The sequence below is a fragment of the Capra hircus genome, chromosome 28, assembly GCF_001704415.2.
Source record: "Capra hircus breed San Clemente chromosome 28, ASM170441v1, whole genome shotgun sequence".
Lineage (NCBI taxonomy): Eukaryota > Metazoa > Chordata > Mammalia > Artiodactyla > Bovidae > Capra > Capra hircus.
Window position 1 is genome coordinate 19,941,520 of NC_030835.1, and position 16,898 is coordinate 19,958,417.

General features: G+C 46.7%; 1 protein-coding gene across 1 annotated transcript in view; it reads right to left on the reverse strand.

The window, feature by feature from the left end:
* The window catches only part of HK1 (hexokinase 1), a 72,199-nt gene that overhangs the window by 37,787 nt on the left and 17,514 nt on the right, over positions 1 to 16,898 (reverse strand). The window contains exons 2-3 of the mRNA XM_018042326.1: positions 15,477 to 15,639; positions 3,076 to 3,224 (exon numbers count right to left, since the gene is read on the reverse strand). Of these exons, the coding sequence (XP_017897815.1) occupies positions 3,076 to 3,224; positions 15,477 to 15,639 (312 nt within the window). The remainder of the gene's footprint in view (positions 1 to 3,075; positions 3,225 to 15,476; positions 15,640 to 16,898) is intronic.

Here is a 16,898-nt window from a genome sequence, read left to right on the forward strand (position 1 = left end):
ATTTGTGGAATGCCCCAAAGAAGCGGTGACAAGCCTGCTCAGAATAGACAGGAAGCTTCCCCCAGGCTAACTCGTGTCTAACCAACCAGAAAGGGAAGTTACCCAGCCTCTCTGCACTCAAAATTTTAGTGATTAAAAAACATTTTTTTTCTTTCCTGACAACATGCACATTTATTTAATTTAAATAAATTTAAGTCATTTATTTAGTATTCAAAACTCCCCAAGCTAAATAAGTGATGTCTTAAGAAGATCGCAATTATGTTTCTGAAATTATTAACGCTTAAAACTGTGCTGAAACTTTCAAGATACTTTGTGTTTCTGTGTGTGTTATGTGTGTGCGTGTGTGTAGAGCAAGAGAGAAAAAAGGGTAAAACAAATAGTTAATTGGGAAATCTGGATAAAGGATATAAAAAGCTCTTTGTGCCTATCTTAAAGTTTTTCTGAAAGTTTAAAATTATTTAGAGTAAAAGGTTTTAAAATCTATCAAAAATTCCTGCCTATGTTTGAACATGAGATCACAGCCCCAAGAATTCAGCACAGTTCACAGGCTGTGAGTTTGGGCTGCTTCATGGGCAAAATGGGGCCCTTTGTGGACTAGGGTATTCTATAGGTCAACAAGAGATATCAGAAAAATGGGCCACCAATATTTATTGCTAACCTCACACCAAACTTCTAGACGAGAGGTTGCCGCTTCATCCCTATTTTTCAACTGCCAAACCTCTCCTCCCTCAATCACTTGAACCTTCCTCCTTGCCCACACATTTCTACACTATCAAAAAATTTTAGTAAAAATACTAATTAATTTATTAATTAATTAAAAACAAAGACCCAGTCTAAGAGTGTCCCACAATGCTAAAACTGTCACATCTGGAGCCAGACTGCCCAGGTTCAAATCCCAGCTTTTTCACTTATGTGCTGTGTGACCCAAGGGGCTGATCACTTAACAGCTGAACCTCAATTTTCTCATCTGTGAAACAGGAATAATATCTACCCACAGAGCTGTAATGATTAAATGAGTTAATCTGTATGAGGGGCTTGTGTCAGTGACATACATAACAAGTTCTATGCAAGTATTTGCTCTAATAATATAACATTATCATTATCCTCATCAACATCAACATCTTTTCTTTGCAAACTGCTTGAAAGGGGCAGCTGCAGAAACAGCTGGAAACAAAGTAGTTTTGGAGCTGGGAAGAAGGGGACAGAGGATGGGATAGACAAGGTCCTGGGGGCAGCAATTAGAAGAGTCATTAGCTTCGGAACTCTGAAACAATTAATATTCATGATGTGTGAGAAAGCATGATACACAACTGTATGATCTTAATTACATAAAAATGGATGCTTAGTTGTGTAAATACACAAATGAAACCTAGAAGGACACACCAAACGGTCAACTGCTCATGATTTTGGATGACTGTGTCTTCTGCTTCTTGTGTTTTTTGGTTTCCTAGTATGCACATGTTAACTTTTAAGAAATAAATGTTTTTCTAAAAATCTTTAAAAAAAAAAAGTCACGGCAGAAGTGATGCAGCAAGCGTGCACCTGAAGGAGGGCATCCCCTCAATTTACAAACCCTGCTCCTAAAAAGCCAAGCCAAGACTCACAGGAATGTCCACGGCATGGGGGGCAAGTCCCAAAGGCGAAGGCAGGAGGCAGAGGTGGCTCCTCCCAAGGGCCATGGGGAAGAGTGACTAATCAGTGTTTGTTGGCAAATAGAAGGAGCAAGATGCCAACTGGAGGCTGCTGGCCACCTGCAGAAAGGAGCAATGTGGCGAGCACTGGGCAGGGTGAGGAGACCCACTCGCTGGCAGCCTTCATGCACACACCTTCATGCACACACTGAATGAATGAGCCAATCTCTGCAGCCCTGTTATGGAGGGACAGCAGAGAGACCTCTGGGCAGGGGCATCCGATGAGCGATGCACCCGTTTCAGTGGCTGATAAAAAAGTGGCCTAAGGACAGTGTCCCCATCAATGCTCACAGTCTGAAAAGCTCTGAACACAACCCCTGCCCCTCCTCAGCAGCAGGTGAAAGACCAGGATTAGCCCTTTTCTCTGGTAGAAGGAAAAGGTGGAGTTTGCATTAGGTCCCAGCCACGGGAATTTAGGAACAAAGAGGAGTCAAGAGAAGGAGCTGGGCTTCATCCCAAAGTCCAGCCCAGAGCCATTAGGTTTTCTGCAGAACTTAGTCACGAACCTTGCTGTGAACACACCCTCCCTAAAACAAATATTTGGCAAGCTCTGAATAATACATATCCTGACAACAGCCATGACTTAGGAGGCGAGCTCTAAACGGGAGGGGAGGGGTCAGAACATCTGCAGGAGAGGGGGAGGAGCAGAACAGGACCAGAAATGACTACAAGCCTGCCAAGGGCTGCCCACAACCTGATCACAGGGTCCTCAGTGAGCCTGCAGCCTACCACCCACCACAACCAGATGGGGAAGCAGGAGGGTGGTCAGGCCCTTCTGAGCATGCGCATGGCCTCGGCCAGCAAACGAAGGCAGCAGCCCTTCCATTGGCAGGAGTTACAAGTGTGAGAGGAAGGGATGGTGACTTTCCAGGCAAGGCCCTGCCGTCGCTGCTTTCCATGCCAAGGTCTCGTAGGAGACTATTCAGCTGGGAAGCCAGGAGCCCTTTAGAATAGTCCTGGGGCTCTGAACTCAGATTCCTGCTGTCCCACAAGGTGACAGCCACAACTGACGAGGCCGAGGCCATGGGGGATCTGGGTGAGGAGGACAGTGACTTGGAAGAAGGGCTTTCACCCAAGGGCTCTGCGCTCCCTCTTCTGGGGAACCACCCCAGGATCCTTAGGGAATGAATGCATTTACCCGCTGGGCCTCCTCTTTACACCCCTCACCTGAAAGGCCCAGCAGCTGAAAGGACCAATAGCCCCCTCCCATCCTCCAGCTCATTCACACAGTGAGGATTCCACCCAGGAGTCCTTCTCTATGTATGCCTATGATGGACTCGCCCAGGGGCTCGGCCCACCGCTGCTCTGGGGCTGGTTCCTGGGGGTACCCTGCAGCCTGATGCTTAGGCCACAGGGGCTAGTCAGAAGGGAAGTAGAGACCCACCTGGCTTCCACTGCCATGCATGATGTTCTCCGGGGTGTCATAAACCTCAGACTCCATATGAACAGCCTGGTTCTGCTCATGATTCACCTGCACCCGCAGAATTCGAAAGGAAGACCCACCAAGATCCAGGGCGATGAAATCTCCTTTTTCTGTTAGGGAGACAATAACATCACATCAGATTCAAGTGCCTGGGAAGGCTGCACGCTTCACCCACTTCTCAGCAGGGTCTGGCCCCACTTCACTGTGCTTTCGGCCACAAAACAGGAGGCATGAAGACCCCATCACACTACAGCCCCACCTGGAAGAGTGGGCAAGAGAAGCCCTCTCCCAGCCGGGCGTCCCTAGGCAGACAGCTTCACACAGTCCCGCTCAGGCCCAACTGCAGAACGAAAGTATGGACTTCATTAAAGCACCAACCATCGTTCTCCAAGTCTTTACCCTTTCTCACGAATGGCTATACTATCCATAAGGTAAAAATAAAAACAGCATTTCAACTCAGAGCAAACCCTGCATCTGAGGTCTATTCCATGCCTTAAGTTCCTTCCCCATCAGCTGAGACACCAATTCCAGCTAGTCCATACCTCCACTGATTCCCCAGGGGATTTTTTTTTTTTAATTGTAGTAAAATATACATAACATAAAATTTTCCACTGCAACCATTTCTCAGTGTACAGCCCACTGACATTAAAAATGTTCACAATGCTACACAACTACCACCACCATCCTCAGAAATTTCCATCATCCCAAACAGAACCTCTATAACCAGTAAGCAGTAATTCCTCATTTCCCCTGCCCTCAGCCCCAGGCAAACACTATTCTTTTTATTTCTATGAATTTGCCTATTCTAGATATTTCTCATAAACAAAATCATACAGTATCTGTCCTTTAGTGTCTGGCTTATTTCGCATTGTATCAAGTCTCCAGGGTTGATCCATGTTATAGCCTATATCAGTAGTTCACTCTGTTTTCAGCCTGGGTGATATTTCCTTGTATGTGTATCCATTCATCAGATACTGGACACGCCTGTTGTTTCTGCCCAGGGGATGTTTTTAACAGAAGTCCCTCCTGGTCACACAAGAGTAAACTGGCTTGAACCAGTTTTATTCCTCACGACCAATGTGAGCAGTGATTGGGGTGGACCTCAGTGGGTTAGAGAAAGACAACAGGCCTGTGTGTCAAGACCACCACAGAGCACCAGTGGAGGTGGCTGTGATGAGAAACCAAACCACTAAGCCTCCACCCAGCATCCTCTATCCCAGGTCCCCTCCAAAATCAATGAAAATCTGTTCATTTTACTTCTGATGCTACATTATCACTGTCTCACCATCACCTTACTTTCTTGATGATGACTTTTGAAGCATAAGAGTTTATAATTTTGATAAAGTACGACTTATCTTTTTTCTTCTGTGGCTAATGCTTTTGGGGTCATATCTAAAAATCCATTGCCAAATTCAAGGTCACAAAGATTCGTACCTATGTTTCCTTCTAAGAGTTTTACAGTTTTAGTTCTTACATTGAAGTATTTGGTCCATTTTGAGTTAATCTGTGTATATGGTCTTAAGTACAGGTTCAGCTTCCTTCTTTGGCACATGGACGGTTGTTGCTTAGTTGCTGAGTCGTGTTTTTTGTGATCCAATGGACTATAACCCCCCAAGTTCCTCTGTCCATGGATTTCCCAGGCAAGAATACTGGAGTGGGTTGCCATTTCCTTCTCCAGAGGATCCTCCCGACCCAGGGATGGAACCCATGTCTCCTATGTCTCCTGCACTGACAGGCAGATTCTTTACCAGGCAGGCACTGTCAAATAGCAACACCATTTGCTAAACAGACTATTCTTTCCCTCACTGAAAAGTCTTGACACCCTTGTAAAAAATCAAGTGACCATAAATATGGATTTATTTCTGAACTCCCAATTCCTTTTTTCCCCCCGTTTTGAGATGTAATTGACATAGTGAACACTCAATTCTGATTCATTGATCTGTACATCTATCCTAACAGCAGTACCACACTGACCTGACTGCTTCCGAATATTTGAAACTGGGAAGTGAAAGTCCTCCAACCCTATTCTTTTGCAACATTGTTTTCACTATTTTGAGCCCCTTGAATTTTTTATTTTTTTTAAGTAATGGATTGTTTGGGTTTTTTTAACTTCTTTTTTATAAACTGACACCCTCTTTGTATTTGATTCCAACAAACTTTAGGTTCTGACACACTGCTCTATTTCTGGAACTTAGAATGGTTGTTTGGCATATAATATGAACACAACCAATATTAATAGTTGAATTAATGAGGGTGGCAAAGGAATCGAGGAATAAACCAAAGACATTTACAACTGAATTTCTGTTCTTATCCTCTCAAGCTCTTTGAGGGAAAAACTACAACTTAGGATTCTTTACATCTGCCCTTGGTACCCAGGGTAGTTCAATAAGTGCTTGGTAGCTGCTTGATCACAAGGGTTGGTGGCCCATTCATTCATTCAAGGAAGTTTGGCTTCTTGTTCATTACATAGGAAGCAGTTATACCACTGATCGGTTGTTTGTTTTCTTAGCAATAGCTTCATGGGAAATAATTAAAATATCACATTTGATTTTATTTTTATTATTTGGCCGTGCCACATGGCTCAAGGGGGCGTGGGCATCAAACCCATGCCCCCTGCAATAAAAGAGTGAAGTCCTAACTGCACCACTGGGCTACCAAGGAAGTCTGCACCTATCACATTCTAAAGTGTACAGTTTGGTGAGTTTTAGTATATTTACATCACCACTATCTAATTACAGAAATGTTTCATCATCCACAAAAGAAACTCTATACCCATTAGCAGTCACTCCCCATTTCCTCCCAAACCGCCTCATCCACTAACAGCCACTAATTCACTGTCTTCTCAAGAGATTTCCCTATTCTGGACATTTCATTACAATGGACACATACAATACGTGGTCCCCTGTGGCTGACTTCTTTCATGTACCATAATGCTTTCAAGGTTCACCTGCACTGAAGCATATACCAGTACCTCATTCCTTTCTGTGACAGGTTACATTCCACAGTATGGATATACCACATGACGCTGCTGTTTTAAAACTGCTTCTGTGATCACAACAAACTGTGGAAAATTCTTAAAGAGACTGGAATATCAGATCACCCTACCTGCCTCCTGAGAAACCTGTATGCAAGTCAAGAAGCAACAGTTAGGACCAGGCATGGAACAATGGACTGGTTCAAAATTGGGAAAGGAGTATGTCAAGGTTACTTGTCACCCTGCTTATTTAACTTGAATGCAGAGTACATCAAGCAAAATGCCAGGCTGGAGGAATCACAAGCTGGAAACAAGATTGCCAGGAGAAATGTCAATAATCTCAGATATGCACATGATACCACCCTACATGGTACAAAGCAAAGAAGAACTAAAAAGCCTCTTGATGAAGGTGAAAGAGCAGAGTGAAAAAGTTGGCTTAAAACCCAAAGTTCAAAAAACTAAGATCACAGCATCCAGCCCCAACACTTCATGGCAAATAGATACAGAAAAAATGGAAACCATGACAGACTTTATTTTCTTGGGCTTCAAAATCACTGCAGATGGTGACTGCACCCATGAAATTAAGAGACTAGCTCCTTGAAAGAAAAGCTATGACAAACCTAGACAGTATATTAAAAAGCAGAGACATCGCTTTGCCAACAAAGGTCTGTATAGTTCAAGCTATGGTTTTTACAGTAGTCATGTACAAGATGTGAGAGCTGGACCATAAAGAAGGCTGAGCACTGAAGAATTTTTGCTTTCGAACTGTGGTGCTGGAGAAGACTCTTTGATCCCTTGGACATCAAGGAGATCAAGCCAGTCAGTCCTAGAGGAAATCAACCCTGAATGTTCAGGAAGGACTGATGCTGAAGCGCCAACATTTTGGCCACTTGATGTGAAGAGCCAACCCACTGGAAAAGACCCTGGTGCTGGGAAAGACTGAGCGCAGGAGGAGAAGGGGGCGACAGAGGACGAGATGCTTGGATGGCATCAGAGACTCAATGACATGAGTTTAAGCAATCTCTGGGAGATGGTGAAGGACAGGGAAGTCTGGCATGCTGCAGTCCATCAGTCAGAGTTGGACACAACTAAGCAACTGAGCAACAATGGTCCAAAGGAAAGAGGCCAAGTGGGAATGCTAGGAAGAAGGTGTCTCAGCTTTGTGAGAAATTCTGACCCTGATGTCATAGGTCATTCAAATTAGTTTTGGGTTTTCCCTGAGTTCTCATCAGAATCCTAATCCCTTACACTACTACTGGGTAAAAAAAATAAATGTGATATGAGAGGGTTCCTTCTCAGGAGAATGAATTACTAGAACATCAGAAACACTTAACTTTACTATCATTCATTGAGCCTTTCTGTTCTCCAATTGCTAAGTACTTCTTCTGGCTCAGTTTACTCTAACCCCTCTCCACTCTATGAAGTAGGTACTATTATGATCCCCGTTCTGCAGATGAGCAAGTAAAGTCTAGGAGGGATTAGGGAACTTGCCCAAGCACACAGCCAGTAATTGACAGAGCCAGAATTTGAATCCAAAGCCCAAATTCATAGCCATTGGATACAACTGCCTCTTGGACAGACCTCAGGAACAAGGATCCCCAGAGAGGGCATTAGAGTGAGATCAGCACTTCAGGAATGGCTACATCTCTCTATAAACCACTTGTGTACAGGGAAACAACACACGCAAAAGCGGACACTGTGCTAGGATGAAAATATGGGAGCTTTTCCTTCCTAACATTTTTATTTAATTAATTCATTTACTGTTCAGTCAGTAAAGAATTTGCCTGTAGTGCAGGAGACCCAGGTTCGATCCCTGAGTTGGGAAGATCCCCTGGAGAAGGAAATGGCAACCCACTCCAGTATCCTTGCTTGGAAAATCTCATGGATAGAGGAACCTGGTGGATTGCAGTCCATGGGGTCGCAAAGAGTCGGGCACGACTGAGTGACTAACACACACACACTGTTTTAATTTTTTTAAAAAAGCCAGTTATTTATTTCATGTTTTGCACTGGCTTTCATCATAACTTTAAAAACTAGCTTGAGAAATCTTGATAAATCAGTCAGATCAAAAGTCTCATCTTCAGTTGAATCAAGGGCCTACGTAAAAGCAGGCTCTTGTGCTCAAGTTCCACGTGACGGTGGGGGATCTCTTGCTTATTGGTGTCATTGTCAACACACAACAGGAAGGAATCAGGTTTCAGGCAGCACCCCTGAAGCCCCAGCTCTCAAGTTTTCAAGCAGGATAGTTTAAATGATCTCATCTGCCTCTAGGTCAGGGAAGAACCTGGCCTTAGGGTGCATGGGGCCGGCCCACACTTCTGCAGCTCTGTAAGACCCCTGCCCCGTCCCAGCCTCCCACCAGTCTGTCCACCCCATTTCTCCTTTTTTTTTTTTTTTCAACAAACACAGGTCAATAGGGTTTCAGGGAGTTAGGGGCAGAGAAGGAGAAAAGTTAGCCTTGAGATGATTTGTGAAGGGGCCTTTCCCTGAAGGCATTTTACAAGAGGTCACTGTTAAGCCCAGTGCAGCCCCTAATCCTTTCCTGAGCAGTGACCCTGATTCCAGGGTGTGTTTGTGCTTGCTAAAAGAAATGGCAGTTGGCATCTCTTCTGTAAATCACATTTGCAGCTCAGGAAATATGGGACAAATATTAACTCGCCTCCTCAATCTATGGATAAGGTAGCTCCAACCAAACCTGCTGAATGACTTGCTCATGGTCACACCTGTGGCAAGGCCAGGGCCCTTCCCTTTCCTTAGTCACTCATATACTTGCAAATACTGGGATGCTCATTCATACCTACACACACACACACACACACATATACACATAAAATTTTATCTTCCTCATCTGGGTGATGAGCAATTTGAAGGCAAGGGCAATTTAGCATGCTTACTTCCTTCTCCCCAGTACTGAGACCCACATACAGTAGGCAAATCAGAAAGTGTTTGCAGGTAGCTCAGTTAGAACACCTGGGTTAAATGCATGGTCTGTTCAGCCCTATCCTCTGCCAGGCAAAGGACACTAAGGACTGATTTCTGGCAAGGTGTCCAGAAAGCATTGTTTGCCGTCTGGTGTCTCTTTAGATAACCACCCTTCCCGTTTTGTCATCTGAATTGGGGGTGGGGTTGACCGCCTGTTCCATGTGACCCAAGAGCATCCAGAATCCCCAGCTTTGGCCAATGTGATTGGTTCAGGGTGGGCACGTGACCCACATCAGCCAATCACCACCTTCTCCAAGACCACCCCGGGACCTCAAGTTTGGAGATGAGGTGTCAGCTACAGCTGCTGGGGCTATCTCTGCCCCCATAAGGGAGAGGCAGCCTACGAATGAAGCCTTGGTTAAGAGACAGATGAGGCCTTGGTTACAGGAGCCAACTTACAACTACATTTTCCATTATGTGAACCTAGAATTCCCTTTCTTGCTTATACAACTTTGAGTTAGATTTCTTTCAGTTATAAGCAGAGGCTGCTGGGTTCAATATTCTTTACTAGGCAATGGGTGCTCCAAATACCAACTTGCCCTCCATAAAGGATGTATCCTCCCCTTTATCTCAGTTGGTCCCCCCATTCAGAGCTGTGGTGTTCAATCACCCAGCTGCAGAGGAACCAGAGCTGTAGTCTGTGGGCTCATCTACATTATGAAGGGTATCGGGGTGGGGGTAAGACAGCCTGCCTTTGCTTCCCCCCTTTTTTTGTCTCCTCCCTCCCATAACATCACAGGGATGCTGGTGAATTCTGAAAAGCTCTGACATTTTCCTCCAGGGCGAGACCTCTACCTTTAGGTTTGATGGGTAGGGGCCTTTGGCCACGTCGGATGGGAAGGGCCTTCCAAAGTTGGGAAATTCTTCCAAAGAATTCTTTGTTGTTGTTTAGTTGCTAAGCTGTGCCTGCTTCTTTTGTGACCCCATGGACTGTAGCCCACCAGGCTCCTTTGTCCATGGGATTTCCCAGGCAAGAATCCTGGAATGGGTTGCCATTTCCTTCTCCAGGGGATCTTCCTGACCCAGGGATCGAACCCACGTCTCCTGCATTGGCAGGCAGATTCTTTACCACTGAGCCACCAGGGACGCTCATTAAGAATTCTTAGAAAGTCATTTATTAAGTTATAATGATGACCAGCAGAACAATGACTCTCTGTAACTCTCATGGTGGTTTGCAGTTTCCAAAGCACTTTGATCCTTCTGACAGCCTTGTGAGGCAGGCACAGCAGGACTACCACACCCATTTTACAGATGAGGAAATGGAGGCTTATAGCAGTTAAGTGACTTCTCCAAGATCACACAGATAATAAGCAGCAGAGCCGGAGATTAATCCAGTGGTCTGAAACTCTATTTTCCCCTTCAGTTTCAAGTTCAGTCTCCTTGCAGCAGCTGACTTCCTTTCTTACTTCCTCTTCAAATCTTTGGCTTCAACCTTCCTGCCTGCAGCTGCGGAGACTTCATCCTACATTTCCCATTTCCACTGAAGCCAAGAAGAAGTGCTCTTCTATAGAAGGCTCATTAAACAAAGCATCTGAAGGGCTCCTGGCAACTCTCCACTTTCTAATGACAGCCATTATTACCAGCAAATAATGGAAAACAAACACTGAAACAGATGTCTCTCTTGAGTCCAGACCTGTGCTGGAATACAGGGCAAACAAAACTCAGCGTTCATGAAATGCCTCCTATTGCCTGCTCCATGAGTTAATCCTGTACACGAGACACAAAGCCTCCTGTCTGCAATCCTGCTAGCCAATGAGAGTTTACACCTTCATCAGAAACCCAACTGGAATGCTAGGCATTTCGGAGATTTCATCAAATGAGAGAATTTCTGAGATAATCCAACCATCTTCCCACATAAGGACAGAGAAAGGTAAGTAAACAGCCCAAATGCAGTGAGAAAAGGAAACGTTTTCCTTCCTTTGGCTGGAAAGCAGTGCATCTTCAGCCCCACCAATTTAACTGTGAGTGTGCTAGTTGCTCCAGTCACGCCTGACTCTGCGACCCTAGGGACGGTAGCCCGCCAGACTCCTCTGTCCATGGGAGTCTCCAGGCAAGAATACTGGAGTAGGCTGCCGTGCCCTCCCGACAGGGGATCTTGCTGACCCCAGGATCTTATATCTCCTGCACTGGCAGGTGTGTTCTTTACCACCAGCGCCATCTGGGAAGTCCAGGAAGAAGTGTGTTAGTCGTCCAGTCGTGTGTGATTCTGCGACCCCATGGACTGTAGCCTTCCAGGCTCCTCTATCCATGGGATTTCCCAGGCAAGAATACTGGAGTGGGTTACCATTCCCTTCTCCAGGGGTTCTTCCTGCCCCAGGGATCAAACCCGGGTCTCCCATATTGCAGGCAGATTCTTTACCACCTGAGCCACCAGGGGAAGCCCAGGACCACACCTCAAATCAAACATTCTAAACTTATCCTCTGGGTGAAGAGCACACTAAGGAACCACAGGCAGAAACAAGGAAATCTTCAACTCAATTTACCCTCAAGAAGCTTACAATCTGATTGATATTTACAATATCCTGAGTGATAAATGGCAAGATGAGAAAAAAAGGGGACGTTTCCCAAGTGAGAATCAAAGTTGGGCAGGCCTTCTGACAGAAGCTGGATACAGAAGGGCAGCTATCCCCAGAAACTGGGCACCTTTGAACAGGGTTTCTGTTTAGCCAAGTCACCAGCATAAAAAGGCTTCAGTATCTTCCTCCTTTATGTATTATTCATATCTTTCCCATTGCAAAAAGGATATGCAGCAGCTAAAAGCCACTTTAGGGTTTTGCATCTTTTTTTAACCTAATGTATAGATTACTTGAGAACAATTAATGAAAAAGCACTGCCCATTAAAATCGTCAAAAGGGGGGAAATTAACAAAAATGGGCTGATAACATTTTCAAAAAAAATCAATACAGTTTCAAAAGCCAACAGTGTTCAGTAATCCAGTCATCAGGGTCAAGGTCAGCAGGAAAGGAAAGGTTTGCTTCTCCCTCTGACTTGGAAGTCACATCACCACTTGACGGGCAGGGGCAGCTCTCCACTGCAGTGACTCCAATATATCCTTTGGTGGTTTGGGATTACCACTAATTCTGTCACTGACTAATTACACAGGTGAAGCAGTAATTAACATCTCAAAAAGAGACTAGCACCATGGTTTACTATGAAGGAGACCCACATTCTGGCTCCTCCAAGGGACCTCGTGGTTGGAGGCACTTCCATCAAAAAGTGGCAGGGACTGGACTGGTGCCCAAGGCCTTGGCATCAATATCAGTGTCTATATGGGGCTGGAGGGACCATTCCAGGAGGAGTGTGGGCCCCTGGACACCTGACTTGAGCCCACCCATGAATATTAGGAACAATCAGAGAGAGAAGAGCTACACAGTATTTTATGGTTGCACAGTATCCCCACCAAAAGGCACAGAAGTCCTAACCCTGGGTACCTGTAAATGTGGCCTTATTTGGGAAAGGGTCTTTTTAGATGATGTAATCGGATGAAGAGGCGGTCATGAGTGTGGGTTCTAGTCTGACTGGCATCCTTATTAGAGGGAAATGCCACATGACGACAGAGGCTGAGGGTGGAGAGATGCAGGTGCGGGTCAGGGAACGTCAGGGGCTGCCAGCCACCTGCAGAAGCCAGCAAGGGGCAAGGGAAGACTTAACCCAGCGTCTCGGAAGGAGCACGGCCCCACCTTGATTTTGGACTTCAAGCTTCCAGAACTGTGAGACAATCACTCTCATTTAAAGCCACGCGGTTCATGGGACTTCATTACAGCAGCCTTGGAAACTAACACAGAGCGGAAGAAACAGTCCCCAGGGAGGGCCGAGGGAGGCAGAGCTGGGGAAGGGCTAGCCCTGCAGGCCAGGGGAGCCAGGGCCTCAGGGTGGGTCCTGGGGGCTCAGGGCTTTGGCGTCTCCCCTTCCTCCTCCTCCTGCTCTCAGCACGGCTCTGTGCTCCCGAGGGGCCCTGAACGTTCGGGCCCACTCTCTTCTCTTCACACTGGACACGAGAGAGGCTCAGGAGGAGGCATGGGGTCCAGCCTGCTGGCTCCAGTTCCACAAACTCTAGGACAGCATTTCCCAACACGGGCGTAATCACCACCTACATCATCACATTTAAGACACGACTGATTGTGGACACATCGTTATTTTATGTAATGCGAAGAGAGAAAAAAATGCTGCTCACAGTAATTTAAGAGGCAACTACTGCACAGTGCACTGCTGATTGCAGAGGACTCGACAACAAAGACGAAAATAGGGTCTCGGAATAGATGAAATGTAGTAGTAAATACTGGGGGAAAGAGCAAACAGGTTTGGGGAAAAGGCAGGTAGCCGGGTTTAACAGGTTTCTCTCCTGCAGGACTGCTCAGGGCCTTTAGCACCCTGGTATCTGCTTCCAATCTCTTCTTTTGTTTTCTTTTTGATTTTCCATGCCACGTAACATATGGGATCTTAGTTCCGACCAGGGATCAAATCCACGCCCCCTGCGCTGGAAGCACAGGGTCCTAACCTCGGGACTACCAAGTCCCTGCTCTGGATCTCTAAGAGAGATCTTTGGAAATATTGTTTTTCCCAAATAAGAATGCATGTGGAGCCCTGTTTTCAAATGGCTAGATTACTACTGTATCTGGATCACACTTTGAGTCCCTCAGCCCTAAAAATGTGAAGGTATGAGGCAGGGCACCCCCTGCTGACACACGGGCCACAGAAGGGAAGCTGGCTTGCAGGCAGCTTTCAGGAGGAAAGGGAAGGAACCTCTCATGGGACATGCCAGCACGGGGCCAGTCACACAAGATCAGGGGTCCCCCAAGCATCAGGCATCCTTCTGAGTTATCTAAGCAAAGCCAGAGCGGGGGCCCTGGGGGGCCGCGCCTCTATCTTATCTCCCTTCCCCCCTTCTCTCAGCGGACAGCACGCAGAGCCACATGCAGAATTCAACTAACCTGGTAAAGACACAAATGCTTCTGGACACGGGTGCCATTTGGGGTTGGGAAAAGTAGGAGCAAAGTACAAAGCCAGAGATATGAGAAAAATACCCAGGGGACACTGTGGTCTGGTCACTCTGATGGCCAGAGTCTCCTCGGTAGTCATAAAAGAGCCTAAACTGGTGGTGAGCAAGACCTCAAGGAAAACAAAAGGATAAAAGTGGAGTTGATTTTAAAAGTCAGGAAACAGAAACATGAGAGATACAAGTACCACTGTGTGTGCGTGAAGTAAACCCCACCTGTGGCCATAAGGCACACAAGAGCACCCGCCCTTCCATGGTGTCCCAGTCTCGTTCAGGACTTTAAAGGCTGGCTGCTGGCACAAAAGGACCTTCCCACTGCGCCCAGTCACTCCAACACGCAGTGCACCTGCCCGTCTTTCATAAACATCAGCTGAAACAGCTGCAGTTTTCCTGATGGCCATTTTGAAGGCTGCATATCAGATGCCTCAAATCACAGCTTTCAATGAGTCTCCAGAGCAGGGAAGAAATAGCAGGAGAGCCTAAGGGCCATACTCTCGGAGTGTGTACTCACAACCCCAAGAGAAATTTAACTTTCATAATCTCTCTCCCTCCCTTGCACATGGCAGGTGAACCCCAGCCTAGAGGACAGAACCCAGCTCAAGGCGGGATTCCTGGGCATGTGCTAAGCTGGGGTAGGCACAACACCCACCAGTGGGTCAGCCAGACAGAACGACTTCCACTGAGCAGGCCAAGGCCAGGCTATGCGCGCTCAGCTTCCACTCTGCCAAGCGGAGGGACTGAGGCCACTCCCCTAGGGCAGGGAAACAACAATCCTCAGGAAGCCCCCAAATGCCCACTGTGGGACATGAGCCACACGATGCAGACCAAGAGGGTAATTTCCCTTTTCCAATCCTACTCCCCTCACCATTTCTCTGCTTGAGGGGCTACAGTGACTTAGCATCTATGAAATTTGTTCAAATGGGGACCTGAATCTCCCCTCTGGGCCTGAGATCCACCTGGCCACTAGGGTTGCTGCTTATCTGGGATCGTACAGGGAGGCCCTGGTGCCCTGATGGAGAGATTCTCCTAACATGAACTCTTGGCTTGTTCTGGAACCTTTCCTGTCCTGGAGATGTAAGAATAATTCACACAGCATCGGAAAGATCCATGAACGCTATGATCTCTTTCCACAAGTCACTAGACAGTCAGGACAATCAGGGGAGGTCAGCCTGGTCCAAACATGGTCCCCTATCACACGACAGAATCCCAACAAACATAAACTGGATGGATGGATGGAATGATGGATGGAATGATGGATGAATGGATGGATAGGTGAATGGACGGAATGGTGAATGGATGGATAACTGGATGAGTAAGCAAATGAATAAATGAACAAATGAATGAAAGTTGGAAGGATGGTTTCACAGAGCATTCAGCCCTGACAGCCCAATCTCTGGGTGTGAGACTCACCTGAGCCATCGGGAATAGACCTTACAAATGTTGGCAACATCTTGACTGTGGCTGTCGGATTAAAATCCCGGGAGAGGCCATTCTTCATCTCCTTTTTGAAACGATTCATGATATCTAACAGAGTTTCATCAGAGAGCCGCATGGCATAGAGATACTTGTCAATCTAGAGGAAGGATGAGAAGAAAAGAAAGTGAGGCCAAGGCTGAGGAAAGTCGTTTCAGCTCCAGTCTGGTTGGAGGAGGACAGGGACGGCAGGGTGAGGTACCCATCTGCTGCTGCTACTGCTAAGTCGCTTCAGTCATGTCCAACTCTGTGCGACTCCATAGATGGCAGCCAACCAGGCTCCTCTGTCCCTGGGATTCTCCAGGCAAGAACACTAGAGTGAGAGGTACCCATCTAAGACCATACAGATCCATGGGCCCTGGAGCACCCATGCTGATCCATCCTTGAGCTGCCATCAACCATGTTGCCCAGAGCAGGTTTGCAAATGCTCTGAGTCCTGGTCCCTCTCCTGTAAAATGAACGAGACACCTCCAAGGTCCCTACCAACCCTCAAATATTACATGGAAACTGTCCTTTGATCCCCAAGCACATGCCAGAGGCACATTAAGCCTCCGTGTGACTCCTTCCCTCTGGCTCATCCTCACATGGATGGCAGTGCCCCAGAACAAGGGCTCCAAAGCCATCACCTGGGGCTCAAATCCCAGCTCCATCACTTAACAGCTGTGTGAATTTCAGTTTCCTCAACTGAAAAACTGAGATGATAAACAGAACCTCCTTCGCGGAATGTTACAAGATCAAAGGAGACAGAGAAGCCCTTGAAACACAGAAAAGTGCTCAATAAACATCAGCAATTTCTTACTAGGGTCGTGAGGCAGTGGTGCTGGTGGGTTTCCTTGGGCATGACTTCTAGGTGAAAGGAAATGGCGAGTGAAGGGCCGGAGCCCTTCAGGACATGCCGCTTCAGACCCAGGGCACAGAGACCTTAACCTCACTATTCCGAAAAGGTCTGGAAGAGCCCAAGTTCCCATGCCTGTGTGCCAGAGCCCATGTGCCCACTCTTCCAGATCAGACCACCCCTGACTCCACCAGGACCGAACCAACCTGCCCCTCTTCCTGGGCTACCTGCTCTCCTCCAGGATCCCAGGCTCCCAACCTTAGGCCTCCTTGTCGTCATTTGTTTTTCTTTCTTCATAGTACCTTCCCAATGACTCTCCCTAAAAGTATTAACTGGGCCCCTACTACATGTCTGGCTCTGGGTTAGACACCTGTCCTCATGGAGTTCACTGGAAGTCTCTCTGTCTCCTGGCTCATTCTTTCTGCCACGTCCTGCTTTAGGAAGCCCTGATAACCAAGTGCCTGGATTCCTGACTCCTGACCCATTCACTGCAATGGTTTTCAGTCTTCAATTTCTCTCCCTTT